This window comes from Caretta caretta, chromosome 8 (genome assembly GCF_965140235.1).
Source record: "Caretta caretta isolate rCarCar2 chromosome 8, rCarCar1.hap1, whole genome shotgun sequence".
Classification (NCBI taxonomy): domain Eukaryota; kingdom Metazoa; phylum Chordata; order Testudines; family Cheloniidae; genus Caretta; species Caretta caretta.
The window spans coordinates 1,347,707-1,366,737 of record NC_134213.1 but is presented as its reverse complement, the minus strand read 5'-3'; the positions used below and the strand labels follow the sequence as shown (position 1 = coordinate 1,366,737).

Sequence of the window (19,031 nt, the reverse complement as noted above, 5' to 3'; positions counted from 1 at the left end):
GCTCAATGCCATCACTGTATCTGATGCCTACCCCATGCCCAGGCCGGACGAGCTCCTAGACAAGCTGGGAGGAGCTCGGTACCTCACCACCATGGACCTTACAAAGGGCTACTGGCAAGTGCCGCTGGATGCAGATGCCCGGCTGAAATCGGCCTTTATCACCCCTCTGGGGCTCCATGAGTTCCTGACCCTGCCTTTCGGCCTCAAGGGAGAGCCTGTCACCTTCCAGCGCCTGGTGGACCAGCTCCTGAGGGGGATGGAGAGTTTTGCCGTGGCGTATATTGATGACATCTGTGTCTTTAGCCAGACCTGGGAGGACCACGTGTCCCAGGTTAGACAAGTGCTGGACCGACTCCAGGGGGCTGGGCTGACTGTAAAAGCGGAGAAGTGCAAGGTGGGGATGGCGGAAGTGTCTTACCTGGGCCATCGGGTGGGGAGCGGCCGCCTAAAGCCGGAACCAGCCAAGGTGGAGGTGATCAGAGACTGGCCCGCTCCCCACACCAAAAAGCAGGTCCAAGCCTTTATTGGGATGGCAGGATACTACCGAAGATTTGTGCCTCACTTTAGCGCCATAGCCACCCCCATCACTGAGCTATGCAAGAAGGGGAAGCCAGACAAGGTGGTCTGGTCCGAGCAGTGCCAGGAGGCTTTCCGGGCGCTGAAGGAGGCTCTGGTCAGTGGCCCAGTTCTGGCAAACCCAGACTTTGACAAGCCCTTTGTGGTGTTCACCGACGCCTCAGACACGGGACTGGGGGCTGTGTTAATGTAGGAGGATGAAAAGGGGGAGAGACACCCCATCATGTACCTGAGCAAGAAGTTGCTACCCCGGGAGCAACACTACGCGGCCATCGAGAAGGAGTGCCTGGCCATGGTGTGGGCCCTCAAGAAACTAGAGCCCTATCTCTTCGGGCGGCACTTCACCGTCTACACCGACCACTCTCCCCTGACCTGGCTGCACCAGATGAGAGGAGCCAATGCCAAGCTCCTGAGATGGAGCCTGCTCCTGCAGGATTACGACATGGACGTGGTCCACGTGAAGGAAAGTGCCAACCTGATAGCGGATGCGCTGTCCCGGAGAGGGGGCCCTGAACATCCCCAGGTCACTGGTCACAGTGACCCCGCTCAGTTCAGTCTCGAAGGGGGGAGAGATGTGACGATGTGACTCAGCAGGGAGGGGGGAGTGTTGACCTGGGAATGTGCCCTGGGGATGGGAGACCTGAGAGCCTGTCACCTGAGCCAGGAGGCGGAGGGGGAGGTAACACCTCTGCCCAGGAATGTGAAGACAGACTGCAGCAGGGAACCTGCTGGGTGGGTTTAGTTTTCAGTTTGGAGCTGGGTGGAGGAACACAGGGAACCCCAGAGCTGGGGTCTAAGCTCCCTGCTCCCCCAGAAGGAGTTGACTGAGGGGTCCTGCTTGTACCCACAAGCTCTGTCTTGGACTGTGTTCCTGTTGTCCAATAAACCTTCTGTTTTACTGGCTGGCTGAGAGACTCAGTGAATCCCAGGAAGAGGGGTGCAGGGCCTGGACTCCTGCACACTCCATGACACCGGTGAGTGGGTTGTGTATGCAGCACTCTGCGCGGGGGGAGAGGAGCCGGGGAACAAGGGGGAGAGGTCTGAGCTCCCCTCAGTCACTGAGATACAGCAGCATAGCTGGCCAGCTGTGCCCAGGCCTGGGGTAGCGGGGGCTGCAGGTCGGGCCTGAGGGGCACTGACAGAGCTGGGGGGAGGTGCCAGGGGTCCACTGGATGGTGCTACGTCCCAGCTTTGGAACAGCCTCTGGAGGACCCCTAGGTTCACTGGGGGAAGGAGACCAAAGCCCTGAGGTAAGTGGGAAAGTGGGATACCGGGAGAAGTACGAGCAGGAGAGCGCAAGAGGGGAGGGCTCCTGCCTCATACTGAGAAAGCCGGAGGATCAGCGAGTTATCTCAAGTGTCTATACACAAAGGCAAGAAGCCTGGGAAACAAGTAGGGAGAACTGGAAGTCCTGGCACAGTCAAGGAATTATGATGTGATTGGAATAACAGAGACTTGGGGGATAACTCACATGACTGGAGTACTGTCATGGATGGATATAAACTGTTCAGGAAGGACAGGCAGGGCAGAAAAGGTGGGGGAGTTGCATTGTATGTAAGGGAGCAGTAAGACTGCTCAGAGCTCAAGTATGAAACTGCAGCAAAACCTGAGAGTCTCTGGATTAAGTTTAGAAGTGTGAGCAACAAGGGTGATGTACAAGGGTGATGTCGTGGTGGGAGTCTGCTATAGACCACTGGACTAGGGGGATGAGGCTTTCTTCTGGCAACTCACGGAAGTGACTAGATCGCAGGCCCTGGTTCTCATGGGAGACTTCAATCACCCTGATATCTGCTGGGAGAGCAATACAGCGGTGCACAGACAATCCAGGAAGTTTTTGGAAAATGTAGGGGACAATTTCCTGGTGCAAGTGCTGGAGGAACCAACTAGGGGCAGAGCTCTTCTTGACCTGCTGCTCACACACCGGGAAGAATTAGTGGGGGAAGCAAAAGTAGATGGGAACCTGGGAGGCAGTGACCATGAGATGGTCGAGTTCAGGATCCTGACACAAGGAAGAAAGGAGAGCTGCAGAATATGGACCCTGGACTTCAGATAAGCAGACTTTGACTCCCTCAGGGAATGGATGGGCAGGATCCCCTGGGAGAATAACATGAGGGGGAAAGGAGTCCAGGAGAGCTGGCTGTATTTTAAAGAATCCTTATTGAGGTTGCAGGAACAAACCATCCCAATGTGTAGAGAGAATAGTAAATATGCCAGGCGACCAGCTTGGCTTAACAGTGAAATTCTTGCTGATCTTCAACACAAAAAGGAAGCTTACAAGAAGTGGAAGATTGGACGAATGACCAGAGAAGAGTATAAAAATATTGCTCGGGCATGCAGGAGTGAAATCAGGAAGGCCAAATCACATCTGGAGTTGCAGCTAGCAAGAGATGTCAAGAGTAACAAGAAGGGTTTCTTCGGGTATGTTAGCAACAAGAAGAAAGTCAAGGAAAGCGTGGGCCCCTTACTGAATGAGGGAGGCAACCTAGTGACAGAGGATGTGGAAAAAGCTAATGTACTCAATGCTTTTTTTGCCTCTGTCTTCACGAACAAGGTCAGCTCCCAGACTGCTGCACTGGGCAGCACAGCATGGGGAGGAGGTGACCAGCCCTCTGTGGAGAAAGAAGTGGTTCGGGACTATTTAGAAAAGCTGGACGTGCACAAGTCCATGGGGCCGGACGAGTTGCATCCGAGGGTGCTAAAGGAGTTGGCGGCTGTGATTGCAGAGCCATTGGCCATTATCTTTGAAAACTCTTGGTGATCGGGGGAAGTCCCAGATGACTGGAAAAGGCTAATGTAGTGCCCATCTTTAAAAAAGGGAAGAAGGAGGATCCTGGGAACTACAGGCCAGTCAGCCTCACCTCAGTCCCTGGAAAAATCATGGAGCAGGTCCTCAAGGAATCAATTCTGAAGCACTTAGAGGAGAGGAAAGTGATTAGGAACAGTCAGCATGGATTCACCAAGGGCAAGTCATGCCTGATGTGGCAAATTGCCAGTACAATTGTGATGGGTCCCCGCGCTTCCTCTTCTTGGGGGGGGGGTTTCAGGGTGCAGTTTCCTGCCCCTGAACTAGGGTATCTACTGTCCCACTAGTAACCCAGAGAAGGGGAGTGGAGAGGGAGGGACCTGGGCCTGCCCTCTACTCCGGTCCCAGCCCGGGGGCCCTAAGGATAGTGGTGAACCACTTGAACTAGTGCTTCCTTCCCCTGGGCTACTTCCCTCTTCTGCTCTTCAGCTTGTGGGGCTTCCTGCCCCCTCTCTCTGCACAAGCCGGGTGTCTCTTTACCTAGGGTCTTGGTCTTCTAGCCAGCCACAGCACTTCTCCAAACTCTCCTCTGCTCAAACTGCTCCTGCTCCTTCCCCTGGCTGATTGAAGCAGGGGGATTTTATTAGGTGACTAGGTTCAGGTGCTCTAATTGGCTTCAGGTGCTTTTAATTAATCTATAGAAATCTTTCTTCCCTCTACAGGGAATGAGGCTTCTCCTCATCCTGGGATTTACGTCTCTCTCCTAGATCACTCTCCTGCTGCCTTTTGGCCATGCTGTATCACACTGACTAATCTAATTGCCTTCTATGACGAGAAAACTGGTTCTGTGGATGAAGGGAAAGCAGTGGACGTGTTGTTCCTTGACTTTAGCAAAGCTTTTGACACGGTCTCCCACAGTATTCTTGCCAGCAAGTTAAAGAAGTATGGGCTGGATGAATGGACTATAAGGTGGATAGAAAGCTGGCTAGATTGTCGGGCTCAACGGGTAGTGATCAATGGCTCCATGTCTAGTTGGCAGCCGGTATCAAGCGGAGTGCCCCAAGGGTCCGTCCTGGGGCCGGTTTTGTTCAATATCGGCGCAAAAGAAATCTGATGAGGTTCCACAAGGACAAGTGCAGAGTCCTGCACTTAGGATGGAAGAATCCCATGCACCGCTACAGACTAGGGACCGAATGGCTCGGCAGCAGTTCTGCAGAAAAGGACCTGGGCGTTACAGTGGACGAGAAGCTGGATATGAGTCAACAGTGTGCCCTTGTTGCCAAGAAGGCTAATGGCATTTTGGGCTGTATAATTAGGGGCATAGCGAGCAGATCGAGGGACGTGATCGTTCCCCTCCGTTCGACATTGGTGAGGCCTCATCTGGAGTACTGTGTCCAGTTTTGGGCCCTATACTACAAGAAGGATGTGGATAAATTGGAGAGAGTCCAGCGAAGGGCAACAAAAATGATTAGGGGTCTGGAACACATGACTTATGAGGAGAGGCTGAGGGAACTGGGATTGTTTAGTCTACGGAAGAGAAGAATGAGGGGGGATTTGATAGCTGCTTTCAACTACCTGAGAGGTGGTTCCAAAGAGGATGGCTCTAGACAGTTCTCAGTGGTAGCTGATGACAGAACAAGGAGTAATGGTCTCAAGTTGCAGTGGGGGAGGTTTAGGTTGGATATTAGGAAAAATTTTTTCACTAGGAGGGTGGTGAAGCACTGGAATGCGTTACCTAGGGAGGTGGTGGAATCTCCTTCCTTAGAGGTTTTTAAGGTCAGGCTTGACAAAGCCCTGGCTGGGATGATTTAATTGGGGATTGGTCCTGCTTTGAGCAGGGGGTTGGACTAGATGACCTCCTGAGGTCCCTTCCAACCCTGATATTCGATGATTCCCAGGGAGCCAGACCCCCTGAGGAAAAAAGCCCCGCCCCAGCCATGGCATCTTTCAGTGCCCACGATCTGAGGTGCCATCAGCCCCTGCACAACCGGGGCTGGGCCTGGGAACCGGGAAATCGGCCTTTCCGCTCCAAAATGCCGCGCTGCCTCCTGCTGGCACTTCCTCCAGGGTGGGACCGGCGGCCTCACCGCCTCCTTGGACTCCACCGCTCCTCCCACCAGCCAGCTCTTATCTCCCTCCTCCCCACAACCCCGTAGCCATGCACAATATAGGGGAAACTGAGGCACACACAGGATTCATAAAACATGACAGACAGTTCTCCCTGGTCTCGGGGGCCCAGCTTGGAGATGGGATGACAGCTCTGCACCCACCTCGCCATGAACGCCGTGGATCCGGGGGAGCCCCCGGGCCGAGCTACCTTGGGACCTCAGGGGGCCCGTCTGGGCATGTGCTCGGTAATGGGCTGGCCCTGTGAGGTCTGGGGGGCAGGGGCAGTGCCACCCCAGCGTGTCACCCTCCTGCCCTGCCGCGGCGGATCCCTGACACGCTGCTCTCTCCTCGGCCTGCACCCAGGGCTGCCCCTCCTGGACGTCCGGATCGATATCTCCAGGCAGCAGGTGGAGCGGATCTTTGGGCTGGAGGAATACTGGTGCCAGTGCGTTGCCTGGAGCTCCTCGGGGACCACCAAGAGCCAGAAGGCCTACGTGCGCATTGCCTGTGAGTGCCCTGGCCCGCCCCTCCTCCCCCTGGGCATGGGGCATGGCGTTCCCTGGCTCCAGATCCCCAGCGGGCTGAGCCCTCCTGAGGAGCCCTGCCAGCACCTGTCTGGCATCCCCGCACCCGGGCAGCCGTCCCGGGCTGCACAGGGTTACTGGGCTCTGTGCCAGCAGCGGGGGGTCCGGGTGTTCCTGGCCGGTGGGCAGAACCACCTGGCCTGGGGGCGCGTCTCATGTCAGCCGCCTCGGCTCTCTCGCCCTGTTCTCCAGACCTGAGGAAGAACTTTGAGGAGGAGCCGATGGGCAGGGAGGTCTCCATCGAGCAGGAGATCGTGCTAGCATGCCGGCCCCCGGAAGGGATCCCACCGGCCGAGGTGAGTGCAGGATCCACACCTCCCATGGCTGGTAAGGGCCAGGCCTCACTCTGAAACTCAATGGGAACAAGCCGCAGCCGGGGCCGCCAGCGGGGTCCTGGGCCCCGTGCTCCATAACCACGTCACCTGCAAGGACACTGAATCCTCCCGGATCCAGCTGGCAGGTGACACAAAGGTGGTGGGAGTGGGGACCAGCGGGGAGCCAGGTCCTGACCTGGGGCGACCTGGGTCACTAGGAAAGCCGGGCGCAAGCAGGCATTGGAAACTGTCTGCATGGAGCGCTCTGGGCTGGGCCGAGGGAATGCAGGCTGGGCGGACAGGGTGGGGACTGGCCTGGGAAGTCCCTCTACTGCAACGCCCCCGTGTCTTCCCCTCCCCCCTGCTGCAGGACCCCCGTGTCCTCCCCTCCCCCGTCTGCTGCAGCGCCCCCGTGTCCTCCCCTCCCCCTCTACTGCAGCGCCCCCGTGTCCTCCCCTCCTCTGTCCGCTGCAGCACCCCGTGTCCTCCCCTCCCCCCTGCTGCAGCGCCCCCGTGTGCTCCTTTCCCCCATCTCTTGCAGCGCCCCTGTGTCCTTCCCTCCCCCTCTACTGCAGCAGCCCCCGTGTCTTCCCCTCCCCCCTGCTGCAGGACCCCTGTGTCCTCCCCTCCCCCATATGCTGCAGCACCCCCGTACCCTCCCCTCCCCCCTGCTGTAGGACCCCCGTGTCCTCCCCTCCCCCCTGCTGCAGCGCCCTCGTGTCCTGTCCTCCCCCTCTACTGCAGCGCCCCCGTGTCCTCCTCTCCCCCATCTCTTGCAGTGCCCCCGTGTCCTCCCCTCCCCCTCTACTGCAGCAGCCCAGTGTCCTCCCCTCCCCCTCTACTGCAGCGCCCCCGTGTCCTCCCCTCCCCCCTGCTGCAGGACCCCCGTGTCCTCCCCTCCCCCCTGCTGCAGCAGCCCCGTGTCCTCCCCTCCCCCCTGCTGCAGCGCCCCCGTGTCCTCCCCTCCCCCCTGCTGCAGCAGCCCCGTGTCCTCCCCTCCCCCCTGCTGCAGCGCCCCCGTGTCCTCCCCTCCCCCCTGCTGCAGCAGCCCCGTGTCCTCCCCTCCCCCCTGCTGCAGCGCCCCCGTGTCCTCCCCTCCCCCCTGCTGCAGGACCCCCGTCTCCTCCCCTCCCCCTCTACTGCAGCGCCCCCGTGTCCTCCCCTCCCCCCTGCTGCAGCACCCCCATGTCCTCCCCTCCCCCTCTACTGCAGCGCCCCCGTGTCCTCCCCTCCCCCCTGCTGCAGCGCCCCCGTGTCCTCCCCTCCCCCGTGGGCCCCAGCGCCCCATGTCCGCCCCGGCCTGACGCCCGCTGCCCGCAGGTGGAGTGGCTACGCAACGAGGAGCCGGTGGACCCGGCGCTGGACGCCAGCGTGTACGTGACGCCGGAGCACAGCCTGGTGGTGCCGCGGGCGCGCCTGGCCGACACGGCCAACTACACCTGCGTGGCCAAGAACATGGTGGCCCGTCGCCGTAGCTCCTCTGCCCCCGTCACCGTGTACGGTGAGGAGCCGCAGGGGGGCAGCGTGGGGCGGGGGCTGCAGCCAGCTGTGACGCAGGGAAATCCCAGCAAAGCAGGACCCCCCAGCTGTGTCTCCCCCCCCGTGTCTCCCTGTCTATCTCCCCACAGCCAGGCACCTCCCTGCAGCCCCGAAGCTTCCCCTGGAGCCAGCGAATCCCCCTGGAGCAGGGCACCCCCGGGCGCCGCCTTCCCCAGCGAGGGCAGCCCCGGCCGGGAGCGCAGCCCGCCGTCCCAGGGCGCCCGGGGCTCGCTCTGACTCTGTCCCTTTCCCACCCCAGTGAACGGCGGCTGGTCGACTTGGGCAGGTTGGTCGGCCTGCAGCGCCGGCTGTGGACGGGGCTGGCAGAAGCGGAGTCGGAGCTGCACCAACCCCGCGCCCCTCAACGGGGGGACGTTCTGTGAGGGCCAGAACGTGCAGAAAAACGCCTGCACCACCCTGTGCCCAGGTACCCCCTCGGCCACCGCCATGCCCCCGCGCCCATGGCTCTGCAGCTCACACCAGGGAGAGCCATGCTCCGAAACGAATGGGGGACGGGGCAAGCTCCCCACCAGTTCTGCTGGTGCCCCTCAGTCCCGACCCGCAGCCCCTGCTGTCCCAGGCGTGCTGCGGGGTGTGGTGGCTGGAGGGAGGGTGGCAGGCTGAGAGCAGCAGCTTCCTTTCCTTTGTGAGTCCCCCCCACTCTGTGCCCAGCCCCTCCCCTCCCGGCTGTGTCATCTCCACCCCCACGTGTCCGTGTTCCGTCCCTTGTCAGTGGTCCCGGCCCCGCTAGAAACCCGGGCAAGGAGCCAGGGGCTGGTGCTTGCCCCGCTGGGCAGAGCCATGGAGGGTGGGATTCCCGCTCGCAAGCTCAGGGCCTCCTTCCACATGGGTGCCCCCTGGCCTGCCCCACGGTGGGGCCTTTTCTGCGCCATGCTGGGGACAGGAAGCGGGTCTGTGCATGCAGAGGAGAGGTGCCCACTCAGGCTGGCACATGGGGCAGGGCTGGGGCCATGGGGATGTTGTTGGGGTTCACTAAAAGATAGGAGAAGTGCAGATGGAGCGTGAATGGGGGGAGAGCATGGGACAGTGGGGGTGCAGGGGGTGTTATTGGGAGGTCAAGAGGAGAAGGAGTGCAGTGGGCATGGAGGCACTGGGGTGGAGAGGGATGGGGTGCAATGGGCAGGGGGGCAGTAGGGAGGGGAGGTGGGGGGCAGTGGGGCAGGGCAGTGGGTGGGGTGCAGTGGGGCAGAGGTCTGGCCGAGGTCCCCGCACGCTCACCGGCTGCTGTGTGCAGTGGACGGCGGCTGGTCGGGCTGGAGCCGGTGGTCGTTGTGCGCTCTGGACTGCACGCACTGGCGGAGCCGCGAGTGTTCGGAGCCGGCGCCTCGCAACGGGGGCCAGGAGTGCCAAGGAGCCGAGCTGGAGACCCGCAACTGCACCACCGAGCTCTGCAGCCACCGTGAGTGTCTCCTCCCTGGGGCCCTGCCTGTCCCCCGCCCTGGCCCCCCCAGTCACAGAGCCCCAGGGGCTGAATCCCTCCCCCTCCCTGCACAGAGCCCCAGGGCTGGACCCCCCTCTGCACACACACAGCCCGGGGGGGGGGGTGCTCTGTGGCGAGCAGGGTTCCTGGCAGGGGCCGCCCCTGCTGAGCGGGGCTCAGCCGCCCGCCATGGGGACGGAAAAGCTGCAGCTCCTGGAGCTGGGGGTGGCTGGGCAGAGCCGGCCCGGGCTGCCCCACAGTGCTCAGGCTCGGTGCCCTGGAGCCGCTGGGAATGAGGTTCCAACACCCCCAGGGCACCCGCTCACTGGGGCGCCTCTCGGAGCAATCGGCCCCCTGTTCCCACCGAGAGCTCCCCACCGGGGGGCCACCTGATGGGCACGTGGGGGAGCCTCACGCCCCCAAAGGGCCCTGCCCCCAGCTCTGCAGCCGGTTGTGACTCCCAGCCGGCGTGTGGCACAGACGGGTTACTAGTCGCCTGCAGCATGGCTAGGACAGGCCATGTGAGCACAGGGAGATTCAGCAAAGTCTCCCCCGCCCCCCAAGTCCCGCCCAGGAGACTGAGCAGCCTCCAGCAGCCCAGCCTAAGCCGCTCCCGGGCGCCTCCCCATCCTCTGGCTCGTTCCGGGGCCAGCCGGTCACCTGGCCGCCACCCCTCGCTTTGTTCTCCAGCTCCAATGGCAGGCTCCTTGCAGAGGATGGGCCCCAGCCCTCAGTTGCCAGGATACAGAGGATCGGCCATTGTCTGGGCCCAGGCAGCCTGACCCCTGCCCTCTGGGGTTTCTGCAAGGGTCATGCACCCTTGTCCCAGCACCAAGATACTTGTGCAACATGTGGGGGAAACTGAGGTACACACCGTGTTCATGCAAAACATTAAGAAAATTCCCCCTTAGTCACAGCTGCCTGGTGCCATGGCCCTGGGGGGTGGCATGTGCCAGCTGCCAGGCCAGCAAGTGGGGCTGGGTCTGTCAGTCCTGGCTCATCAGTTAGCAGGATTGCCAGCGTCTGCGCCCAGTAGGAGCCCCTAGCTGACCCCTTGGCCACCCCACCCCATTCCCTGCATCCTCTGCACCCCAGGCCCATGTCTGACAGAGGGGATCCCCCGCCAGGTGTAGCCTGGGGCCTGAGAGGGAGCAGCAGGGCCCATCAGTGCTCAGCTCGTTAGCTTTGCCATTTACATCAAATCACAAATTCTCCCAGCGCCGTCCCATCCCCCGGAACCAGCTGGTGGGTGGGTGGGTGGGTGACTAGGGAGTGCCAGGAGTTGGGCTGCAAATGCATGCACACATACCACGTGAACTGGCAGCCTGGCGTGCAATCACCAGGCCGATAGGCACGCACACCCCACTCTCAGGGGCACGCTGCCCTGCTCCCCACCCCATGGGAAGCAAGTCTAAGGGGAAGAACAAGTGAAGACAGTTGGCAGTTTTTCAAAGAGACGTTATTAAGGGCAGCAGAGCAAACTATCCCGCTGCGTAGGAAAGATGGGAAGTCTGGCAAGAGACCAGACTGGCTTAACCAGGAGATCATCAATGATCTAAAAATCAAAAAAGAGTCCTGCAAAAAGTGGAAACTTGGTCAAATGACAAAGGATGAGTATAAATAAATAACAGAAGTATGTAGGGACAAAATTGGAAAAGCCAAGGCACAAAATGAGATCAAACTAGCTAGACACATAAAAGGAAACAAGAAAACATTCTAGAAATACATTAGAAGCAAGAGGAAGACCAAGGACAGAGTAGGCCCTGTGACAAAGCGGGACTGTTCTTAATGTTTCCTCTGAATACTATGGGGGTGCCTCAGTTTCCCCTAGGCAGTTCTTAAGTTTCTAGGTGGTAGGGTAAGGGTGTGTGATCGTTGCAGAGCCCTACAGGGGAGGTGTGTGCAGGGGTCTGGACACAGAGAATGGCCGACACCCTGTTTTCTGGCCACTGACGGCCTGGGCCCTTCCCCCCTGCAAGGTGAGAGCTAAAGGGTTGGAGAACAAAGGAATCCGGTGACCTCCTGGCCCGGGAAAGGGACAAAACCCAGAGGAAGAGGGGCTGGAGAGAGTTTCAGTTTGGGGCTGGCTAGGACATGAAGTGAAGGGCAGACGTGGTTGTCTGGCTCACTGCCCCCCAAAATGGACCCAGCTGAGGGGTCCTGTTCTCTGCACCTACAAGCTCTGTGTTAGACCATGTTCCTGTCATCTGATAAACCTTCTGTTTTACTGGCTGGCTGAGAGTCCCGTCTGACTGCAGAGTTGGGGGGCAGGACCCTCTGGCTTCCCCAGGACCGCGCCTGGGCGGACTCGCTGGGGGAACCGCAGGGAGGGGCAGAGGAGGCTGAATGCTCCGAGGTCAGACCCGGGAAGGTGGAAGCAGGGTGAGCTGTGTGTCCTGCAGACAGGCTGCTCACAGAAAGGAGACTTCCCCAGAGTCCTGACTGACTTTGTAGGGAGCAGTTCCAGAGCATCGGCCGGGGACTCCGTGACAGGCCTGTCGCGGAGTGTGGGGGAGTCCAGGCCCTGCACCCCTCTTCCTGGGATCCACTGAGACTCTCAGCCAGCCAGTAAAACAGAAGGTTTATTGGACAACAGGAACACAGTCCACAACAGAGCTTGTGGGTACAACCAGGACCCCTCAATCACGCCCTTCTGGGGGAGCAGGGAGCTTAGACCCCAGCCCTGGGGTTCCCTGTGTTCCTCTCCCCAGCCTCCCAAACTGCCAACTAAACCCACCCAGCAGGTTCCCTTCTGCAGCCTCTGTTCACATTCCTGGGCAGAGGTGTTACCTCCCCCTCCCCCTCCTGGCTCAGGTGACAGGCTCTCAGGTCTCCCATCCCCAGGGCACATTCCCAGGTCAACACTCCCCCCTCCCTGCTGAGTCACATCGTCACATCTCTCCCCCCTTCGAGACTGAACTGAGCGGGGTCACTGTGACCAGTGACCTGGGGAAGTTCGGGGCCCCCTCTCCGGGACAGCGCATCCGCTATCAGGTTGGCACTTCCCTTCACGTGGACCACGTCCATGTCGTAATCCTGCAGGAGCAGGCTCCATCTCAGGAGTTTGGCGTTGGCTCCTCTCATCTGGTGCAGCCAGGTCAGGGGAGAGTGGTCGGTGTACACGGTGAAGTGCCGCCCGAAGAGATAGGGCTCTAGTTTCTTGAGGGCCCACACCATGGCCAGGCACTCCTTCTCGATGGCCGCGTAGTGTTGCTCCCGGGGTAGCAACTTCTTGCTCAGGTACACGATGGGGTGTCTCTCCCCCTTTTCATCCTCCTGCATTAACACCACCCCCAGTCCCGTGTCTGAGGCGTCGGTGAACACCACAAAGGGCTTGTCAAAGTCTGGGTTTGCCAGAACTGGGCCACTGACCAGAGCCTCCTTCAGCGCCCGGAAAGCCACCTGGCACTGCTCGGTCCAGACCACCTTGTCTGGCTTCCCCTTCTTGCCTAGCTCAGTGATGGGGGTGGCTATGGCGCTAAAGTGGGGCACAAATCTTCGGTAGTATCCTGCCATCCCAATAAAGGCTTGGACCTGCTTTTTGGTGTGGGGAGCGGGCCAGTCTCTGATCACCTCCACCTTGGCTGGTTCCGGCTTTAGGCGGCCGCTCCCCACCCGATGGCCCAGGTAAGACACTTCCGCCATCCCCACCTTGCACTTCTCCGCTTTTACAGTCAGCCCAGCCCCCTGGAGTCGGTCCAGCACTTGTCTAACCTGGGACACGTGGTCCTCCCAGGTCTGGCTAAAGACACAGATGTCATCAATATACGCCACGGCAAAACTCTCCATCCCCCTCAGGAGCTGGTCCACCAGGCGCTGGAAGGTGGCCGGCGCTCCCTTGAGGCCGAAAGGCAGGGTCAGGAACTCATAGAGCCCCAGAGGGGTGATAAAGGCCGATTTCAGCCGGGCATCTGCATCCAGCGGCACTTGCCAGTAGCCCTTTGTAAGGTCCATGGTGGTGAGGTACCGAGCTCCTCCCAGCTTGTCTAGGAGCTCGTCCGGCCTGGGCATGGGGTAGGCATCAGATACAGTGATGGCATTGAGCTTCCGATAGTCCACACAGAACCGGACCGACCCGTCCTTTTTGGGGACCAGCACCACCGGCGAGGCCCAAGGGCTGGCCGATGGCTGGATCACCCCCAAAGCCAGCATGTCCCGGACCTCTCTTTCCAGGTCCTGAGCAGTTTTCCCTGTGACTCGGAAGGGGGAGCATCTTATCGGCGGGTGCGACCCTGTCTGCACCCGGTGGACAGTCAGATTAGTGCGTCCCGGCTGGTTGGAAAACAGCTGTCGGTACGGATGCAGCACCTCCCTGACCTCAGCTTGCTGGGCAGGGGTTAGCTGATCCGAGAGGGGGATTGTTTCCAGGGGGGAACCAGCTCTGGTCCCAGGGAATAGATCTACTAAAGGGTCATCTCCCTGCTCTTCCCACTGTCCACACACGGCCAACACCACATTCCCCCTGGCATAATATGGCTTCATCATATTCACATGGTACACCCGGCGGTGGTGCGCCCGGTTCGACAGCTCCACCACATAGTTTACCTCATTGAGCTGCTTGACGACCTTGAAATGGCCCTCCCAGGCAGCCTGTAGTTTGTTCTTTCTCACTGGGATGAGAACCATCACCGGATCCCCGGTGGCGTAGGCACGGGCCCTTGCCGTGCGGTCATACCAGACCTTCTGCTTCTTCTGGGCTCTGGCCAGATTCTCCCTGGCCAGGCCCATGAGTTCAGCCAGTCTCTCTCGGAAGATCAGGACATACTCCACCACTGACTCCCCATCGGGAGTGGCCTTCCCCTCCCACTCGTCTCTCATCAGGTCCAGGGGGCCCCTCACCCTCCTTCCATATAACAGTTCGAAAGGCGAAAATCCGGTAGACTCCTGTGGCACCTCCCTGTACGCGAACAGCAGGTGAGGTAAGTACTTGTCCCAATCCTGCGGGTGCTGGTTCATAAAGGTTTTCAGCATCATCTTTAGCGTCCCGTTAAACCTCTCCACCAGCCCGTTGGACTGGGGGTGATAAGCTGAGGCCCAGTCGTGCCGGACCCCACATTTCTCCCACAAGCACCGGAGCAGGGCCGACATGAAGTTGGAGCCTTGGTCTGTCAAGACTTCCTTGGGGAACCCCACTCGGCTGAAAATGGTCAGGAGCGCATCGGCCACGGTGTCTGCTTCAATGGAAGCTAAGGGCACTGCCTCGGGGTAGCGGGTGGCAAAATCTACCACGACCAGAATGTATTTCTTCCCCGACCGGGTCGTCTTGCTGAGAGGCCCCACGATGTCCATGGCCACCTTCTGGAAAGGCTCCTCTATGATGGGCAAAGGTCTCAAAGACGCTTTCCCCTTGTCCCGGGCCTTCCCCACCCTCTGACAGGGGTCACAGGATCGGCAATACTGCCGGACCGTGGTAAAGACCCCGGGCCAGTAAAAGTTCTGTAGCAACCTCTGCCGGGTGCGCCGGATTCCCTGGTGCCCTGCGAGGGGGATGTCATGGGCCAGGTACAGGAGCTTGCGGCGATACTTCTGGGGGATCCCCAGCTGCCTCCTGATCCCACAGGACTCCACTTCCCTTGTGGGAGCCCATTCTCGGTATAGGAACCCCTTCTCCCACAGGAACCTCTCCTGGCAGCCTCTCCTCATGGTCCGTACCACCCTGAGGTCGGCCAGGTCCCTGAGCTTCCGCAAGGAGGGATCTTTCCTCAACTCGGCCTGGAACTCAGCGGCTGGGGAAGGGATGGGGACCGGTTCCCCCTCAGTGGCCAGGTCTGAGGCCTCAAACTCTCTGAGTCGTGCCCCTCGGCCCTCCCTTCCCACCAGGGTAGGGTCCTGCGCCTCCGGTGTGGTACCCTCCCCGAGGTCAGGGAGCAGTGGCCCTCGCCGGCTCTGGCTACGGGTCACAACCAGGGCGGTCTGGGGCTTGCTTGGCCAGTCCTCTAGGTCTCCCCCCATCAAAACTTCAGTGGGCAAATGGTGGTGTACCCCCACATCCTTGGGGCCCTCCTTGGCCCCCCATTTCAGGTGTACCCTTGCCACGGGCACCTTAAATGGGGTCCCGCCCACCCCTGTCAGGGTCAGGTAGGTGTTGGGCACCACCCGATCTGGGGCCACCACCTCGGGCCGGGCCAGCGTCACCTCCGCGCCCGTATCCCAGTATCCATTGACCTTCCTCCCATCCACCTCCAGGGGAACAAGGCACTCTCTCCGGAGGGACAGCCCCGCGCCCACCCTGTAAACTGAGCACCCTGAGTCCAGAGCCTCCAGCCCTCTGGTGGAGCTGGCCTGGGGTACTCTTCCCTCCTGAGCAGGTGGTAAACTGGTAGGCCCCCTTTCCTGGGTCATCTGCCCCTCGTCCAGCTGGGTCCCTACCCAGTTAACCCTGGGTAGGTTGGGTCTGCTCAGTTTGTCCCTGAGCCCAGGGCACTGGGACCGTACGTGGCCTCTCTGGCCACAGTGATAGCAGCTCAGGTCACGTTGGTCCCCTCAAGCAGGTCGGAGGGGCCCGACGCCAGGCGTTCCCCTTGGGAGGGGGTTCTCCCTATTTCCCCGCTGGGAGGCCCCCTGGTGACTCTCTCTCTGCATCGGGGGGGGGCCTGTTCTTTTGGGACTCCTCCCGGCTACCCCCTGACCGACTGTTCACAAACTCGTCGGCCAGCTGCCCTGCGTGCTGGGGGTTCTCGAGCTTTTTGTCCACCAACCACAGCCTCAGGTCGGAAGGGCACTGTTCATACAGTTGCTCCAGTACAATTAGGTCAAGCAGGTCCTCTTTAGCTCGGGCCCCAGTTGTCCACTTGCGGGCATACCCCTGCATCCGGTTGGCCAGTTGTAGGTAGGTGACCTCAGGCGTTTTACGCTGACTCCGGAACCTTCTCCGGTACATCTCGGGGGTCAGCCCAAACTCACGGAGCAGGGCCTGTTTGAACAGTTCATAGTCCCCTGCCTCCGGCCCTGTCATCCGGCTGTACACCTCCACGGCTTTGGGATCCAGTAAGGGGGTGAGGAACTGGAGCCTGTCTGCAGGGTCAACCCTGTGCATCTCGCAGGCATTCTCAAAGGCCGTCAGGAAGCTATCTATGTCCTCCCCCTCCTTCCGCTGGGCCAGGAAGCACTTATCAAAGTTCCTTGCAGTCTTGGGTCCCCCCTCACGCACCGCAGCCGGGGCCCCACTGCTCTTCAGCCTGGCCAGCTCCAGTTCGTGCTGTCTTTGTTTCTCCTTCTCCTGACATTCCCTCTCCTTCTCCTCCTGCTCATGTTGACGTTGTTTCTCCTTCTCCTCCTGCTCATGTTGACGTTGTTTCTCCTCATGTTGACGTTGTTTTTCATGATCCTCCAGCTCCCTCATTTTCATCTCCCTCTCCCATTCCAGCCGCCTCTGCTCCAGGGATGGGGAGCTCCGCCGGGAGGATCCCCTGCTGGGTGCTGGGGTCAGGGTGCCCTCGGTATTCGCTGGGCTTCCCCCAACCCCTCCCCCAGGCATAGGTAGGAAGGGTCTCGGGATGTCCTCGGCAGCAGTCTGACCCCTCCCAGCCCGGTCAGGCCCCAGGGCCCCCGCTGCATCTGCCGGGCGGCTCCCCTCAGGGGCAGGGATCGGGTCATCCAAGCGATCCCTCTCCTCCAACTGGGCAATCAGTTGTTCCTTGGTGGACCTCCCGATGCGCAGCCCCCTCTGCCTGCACAGCTCCACCAGGTCACTCTTAAGGCGTTTAGCGTACATCTCCCTGCTGGCCACTCGCAGGCCGGGCAGCTTCCCACGGTTTCCAGGAAAAGCCCTTAGTGTGCCAGTCCTTCTTGAGGTCACCACCTCTTTGCCAGGGTCGAGCTGCAGACTCCTCCGCCCCTGGGACCGCTCGCTGCAATCCCCCGGGGGACCCTGTTACTGCAAAAGTCTTTCTCTCTGGTCACACATTCCCAGGGGTTAGCCACCCCCCGAAACCGTCTCTCTCTGAATCTTCAGCACGCCTGGTCCCCGTCAATTCCCCTTCGTTTTACTGTTCCCCAGTCACTTACTGCAGGAAGCGCTGTTCACGGGGTGCAGTAGATCCCACCGCTGCCACCAGTTGTCGCGGAGTGTGGGGGAGTCCAGGCCCTGCACCCCTCTTCCTGGGATCCACTGAGACTCTCAGCCAGCCAGTAAAACAGAAGGTTTATTGGACAACAGGAACACAGTCCACAACAGAGCTTGTGGGTACAACCAGGACCCCTCAATCACGCCCTTCTGGGGGAGCAGGGAGCTTAGACCCCAGCCCTGGGGTTCCCTGTGTTCCTCTCCCCAGCCTCCAAACTGCCAACTAAACCCACCCAGCAGGTTCCCTGCTGCAGCCTCTGTTCACATTCCTGGGCAGAGGTGTTACCTCCCCCTCCCCCTCCTGGCTCAGGTGACAGGCTCTCAGGTCTCCCATCCCCAGGGCACATTCCCAGGTCAACACTCCCCCCTCCCTGCTGAGTCACATCGTCACAAGGCCCCTTACTCAATGAGGCAGGAAAGACGATAACAGAAAATGTGGAAATGGCAGATGTGCTTAATGACTTCTTTGCTTTGGTTTTCTCCAAGAAGGTTGGTGGTGATTGGACATCTAACATAGTGAATGATGTAGGATCAGAAGAGGCTAAAATAGGGAAAGAACAAATTAAAATTACTTAGACGAGTTAGATGTTTTCCAGTCACCAGGGTCTGATGAAACACATCCTAGAATACTCAAGGAGCTGACTGAGGAGATTTCTGAGCCATTAGCAATTCTCTTTGAAAAGTCATGGAAGACAGGAGAGATTCTAGAAGACTGGAAAAGGGCAAATCTAGTGCCCATCTATAAAAAGGGGAACAAGGCGAAAGATAATGGAGCAAATAATTAAGCAATCAGTTTGCAAACATCTAGAAGATACTAAGGTGATAAGTAACAGTCAGTGTGGATTTGTCAAGAACAAATCCTGTCAGACCAACCTAATAGCTTTCTTTGACAGGGTAACAGGTTTTGCGGATGGGGGGAAGCGGTAGACGTGGTCGATCTTGACTTTAGTAAGGCTTTGATGCAGTCTTGCATGACTTTCTCATAAACAAACTAGGGAAATACAACCTAGATGGAGCTACTACAAGGTGGGTGCAAAAGTGGTTGGAAAATCATTCCTGGCGAGTAGTTATCAGTGGTTCACAGTCATGCTGGAAGGGCGTAACGAGTGGGGTCCTGCAGGGATCAGTTCTGGGTCTGGGCCTGTTCAATATCTTCATCAATGATTTCAATAATGGCATAGAGAGAACACTTCTAAAGTTTGCGGACGATACCAAGCTGGGAGGGGTTGCAAGTGCTTTGGAGGATAGGATTAAAATTCAAAATCATCTGGACAAACTGCAGAAATGGTCTGAAGTAAATAGGATGAAATTCAATAAGGACAAATGCAAAGTACTCCACTTAGGAAGGAACAATCCGTTGCACACACACAATGGGAAATGACTGCCTAGGAAGGAGTCCTGTGGAAAGGGATCTGGGGGTCATAGTGGACCACAAGCTAAATATAAGTCAACTGTGTAATGCTGTTGTAAGCAAGACACGAGAACATAAGAACATACTGCGTCAGACCAAGAGTCCATCTAGCCCAGTATCCTGTCTGCCAACAGTGGCCAATGCCAGGTGCCCAGAGGGAATGAACAGAACAGGGAATCATCAAGTGATCCATCCCCTGTCACCCATTCCCAGCTTCTGGCAAACAGAGGCTAGGGACACCCTCCCTGC

At 59.2% G+C, this 19,031-nt stretch overlaps 1 protein-coding gene across 2 annotated transcripts in view; it reads left to right on the top strand.

Moving 5' to 3' along the window:
* UNC5A (unc-5 netrin receptor A) overlaps window positions 1-19,031 on the top strand; it is a 75,322-nt gene that overhangs the window by 43,276 nt on the left and 13,015 nt on the right. Inside the window, exons 3-7 of one of the 2 annotated variants that reach the window (XM_048860895.2) lie at window positions 5,792-5,935; window positions 6,205-6,308; window positions 7,647-7,827; window positions 8,125-8,292; window positions 9,121-9,285. In XM_048860895.2, coding sequence (XP_048716852.1) covers window positions 5,792-5,935; window positions 6,205-6,308; window positions 7,647-7,827; window positions 8,125-8,292; window positions 9,121-9,285 — 762 coding nt within the window. The remainder of the gene's footprint in view (window positions 1-5,791; window positions 5,936-6,204; window positions 6,309-7,646; window positions 7,828-8,124; window positions 8,293-9,120; window positions 9,286-19,031) is intronic. The other variant, XM_048860896.2, reaches the window with a different exon arrangement.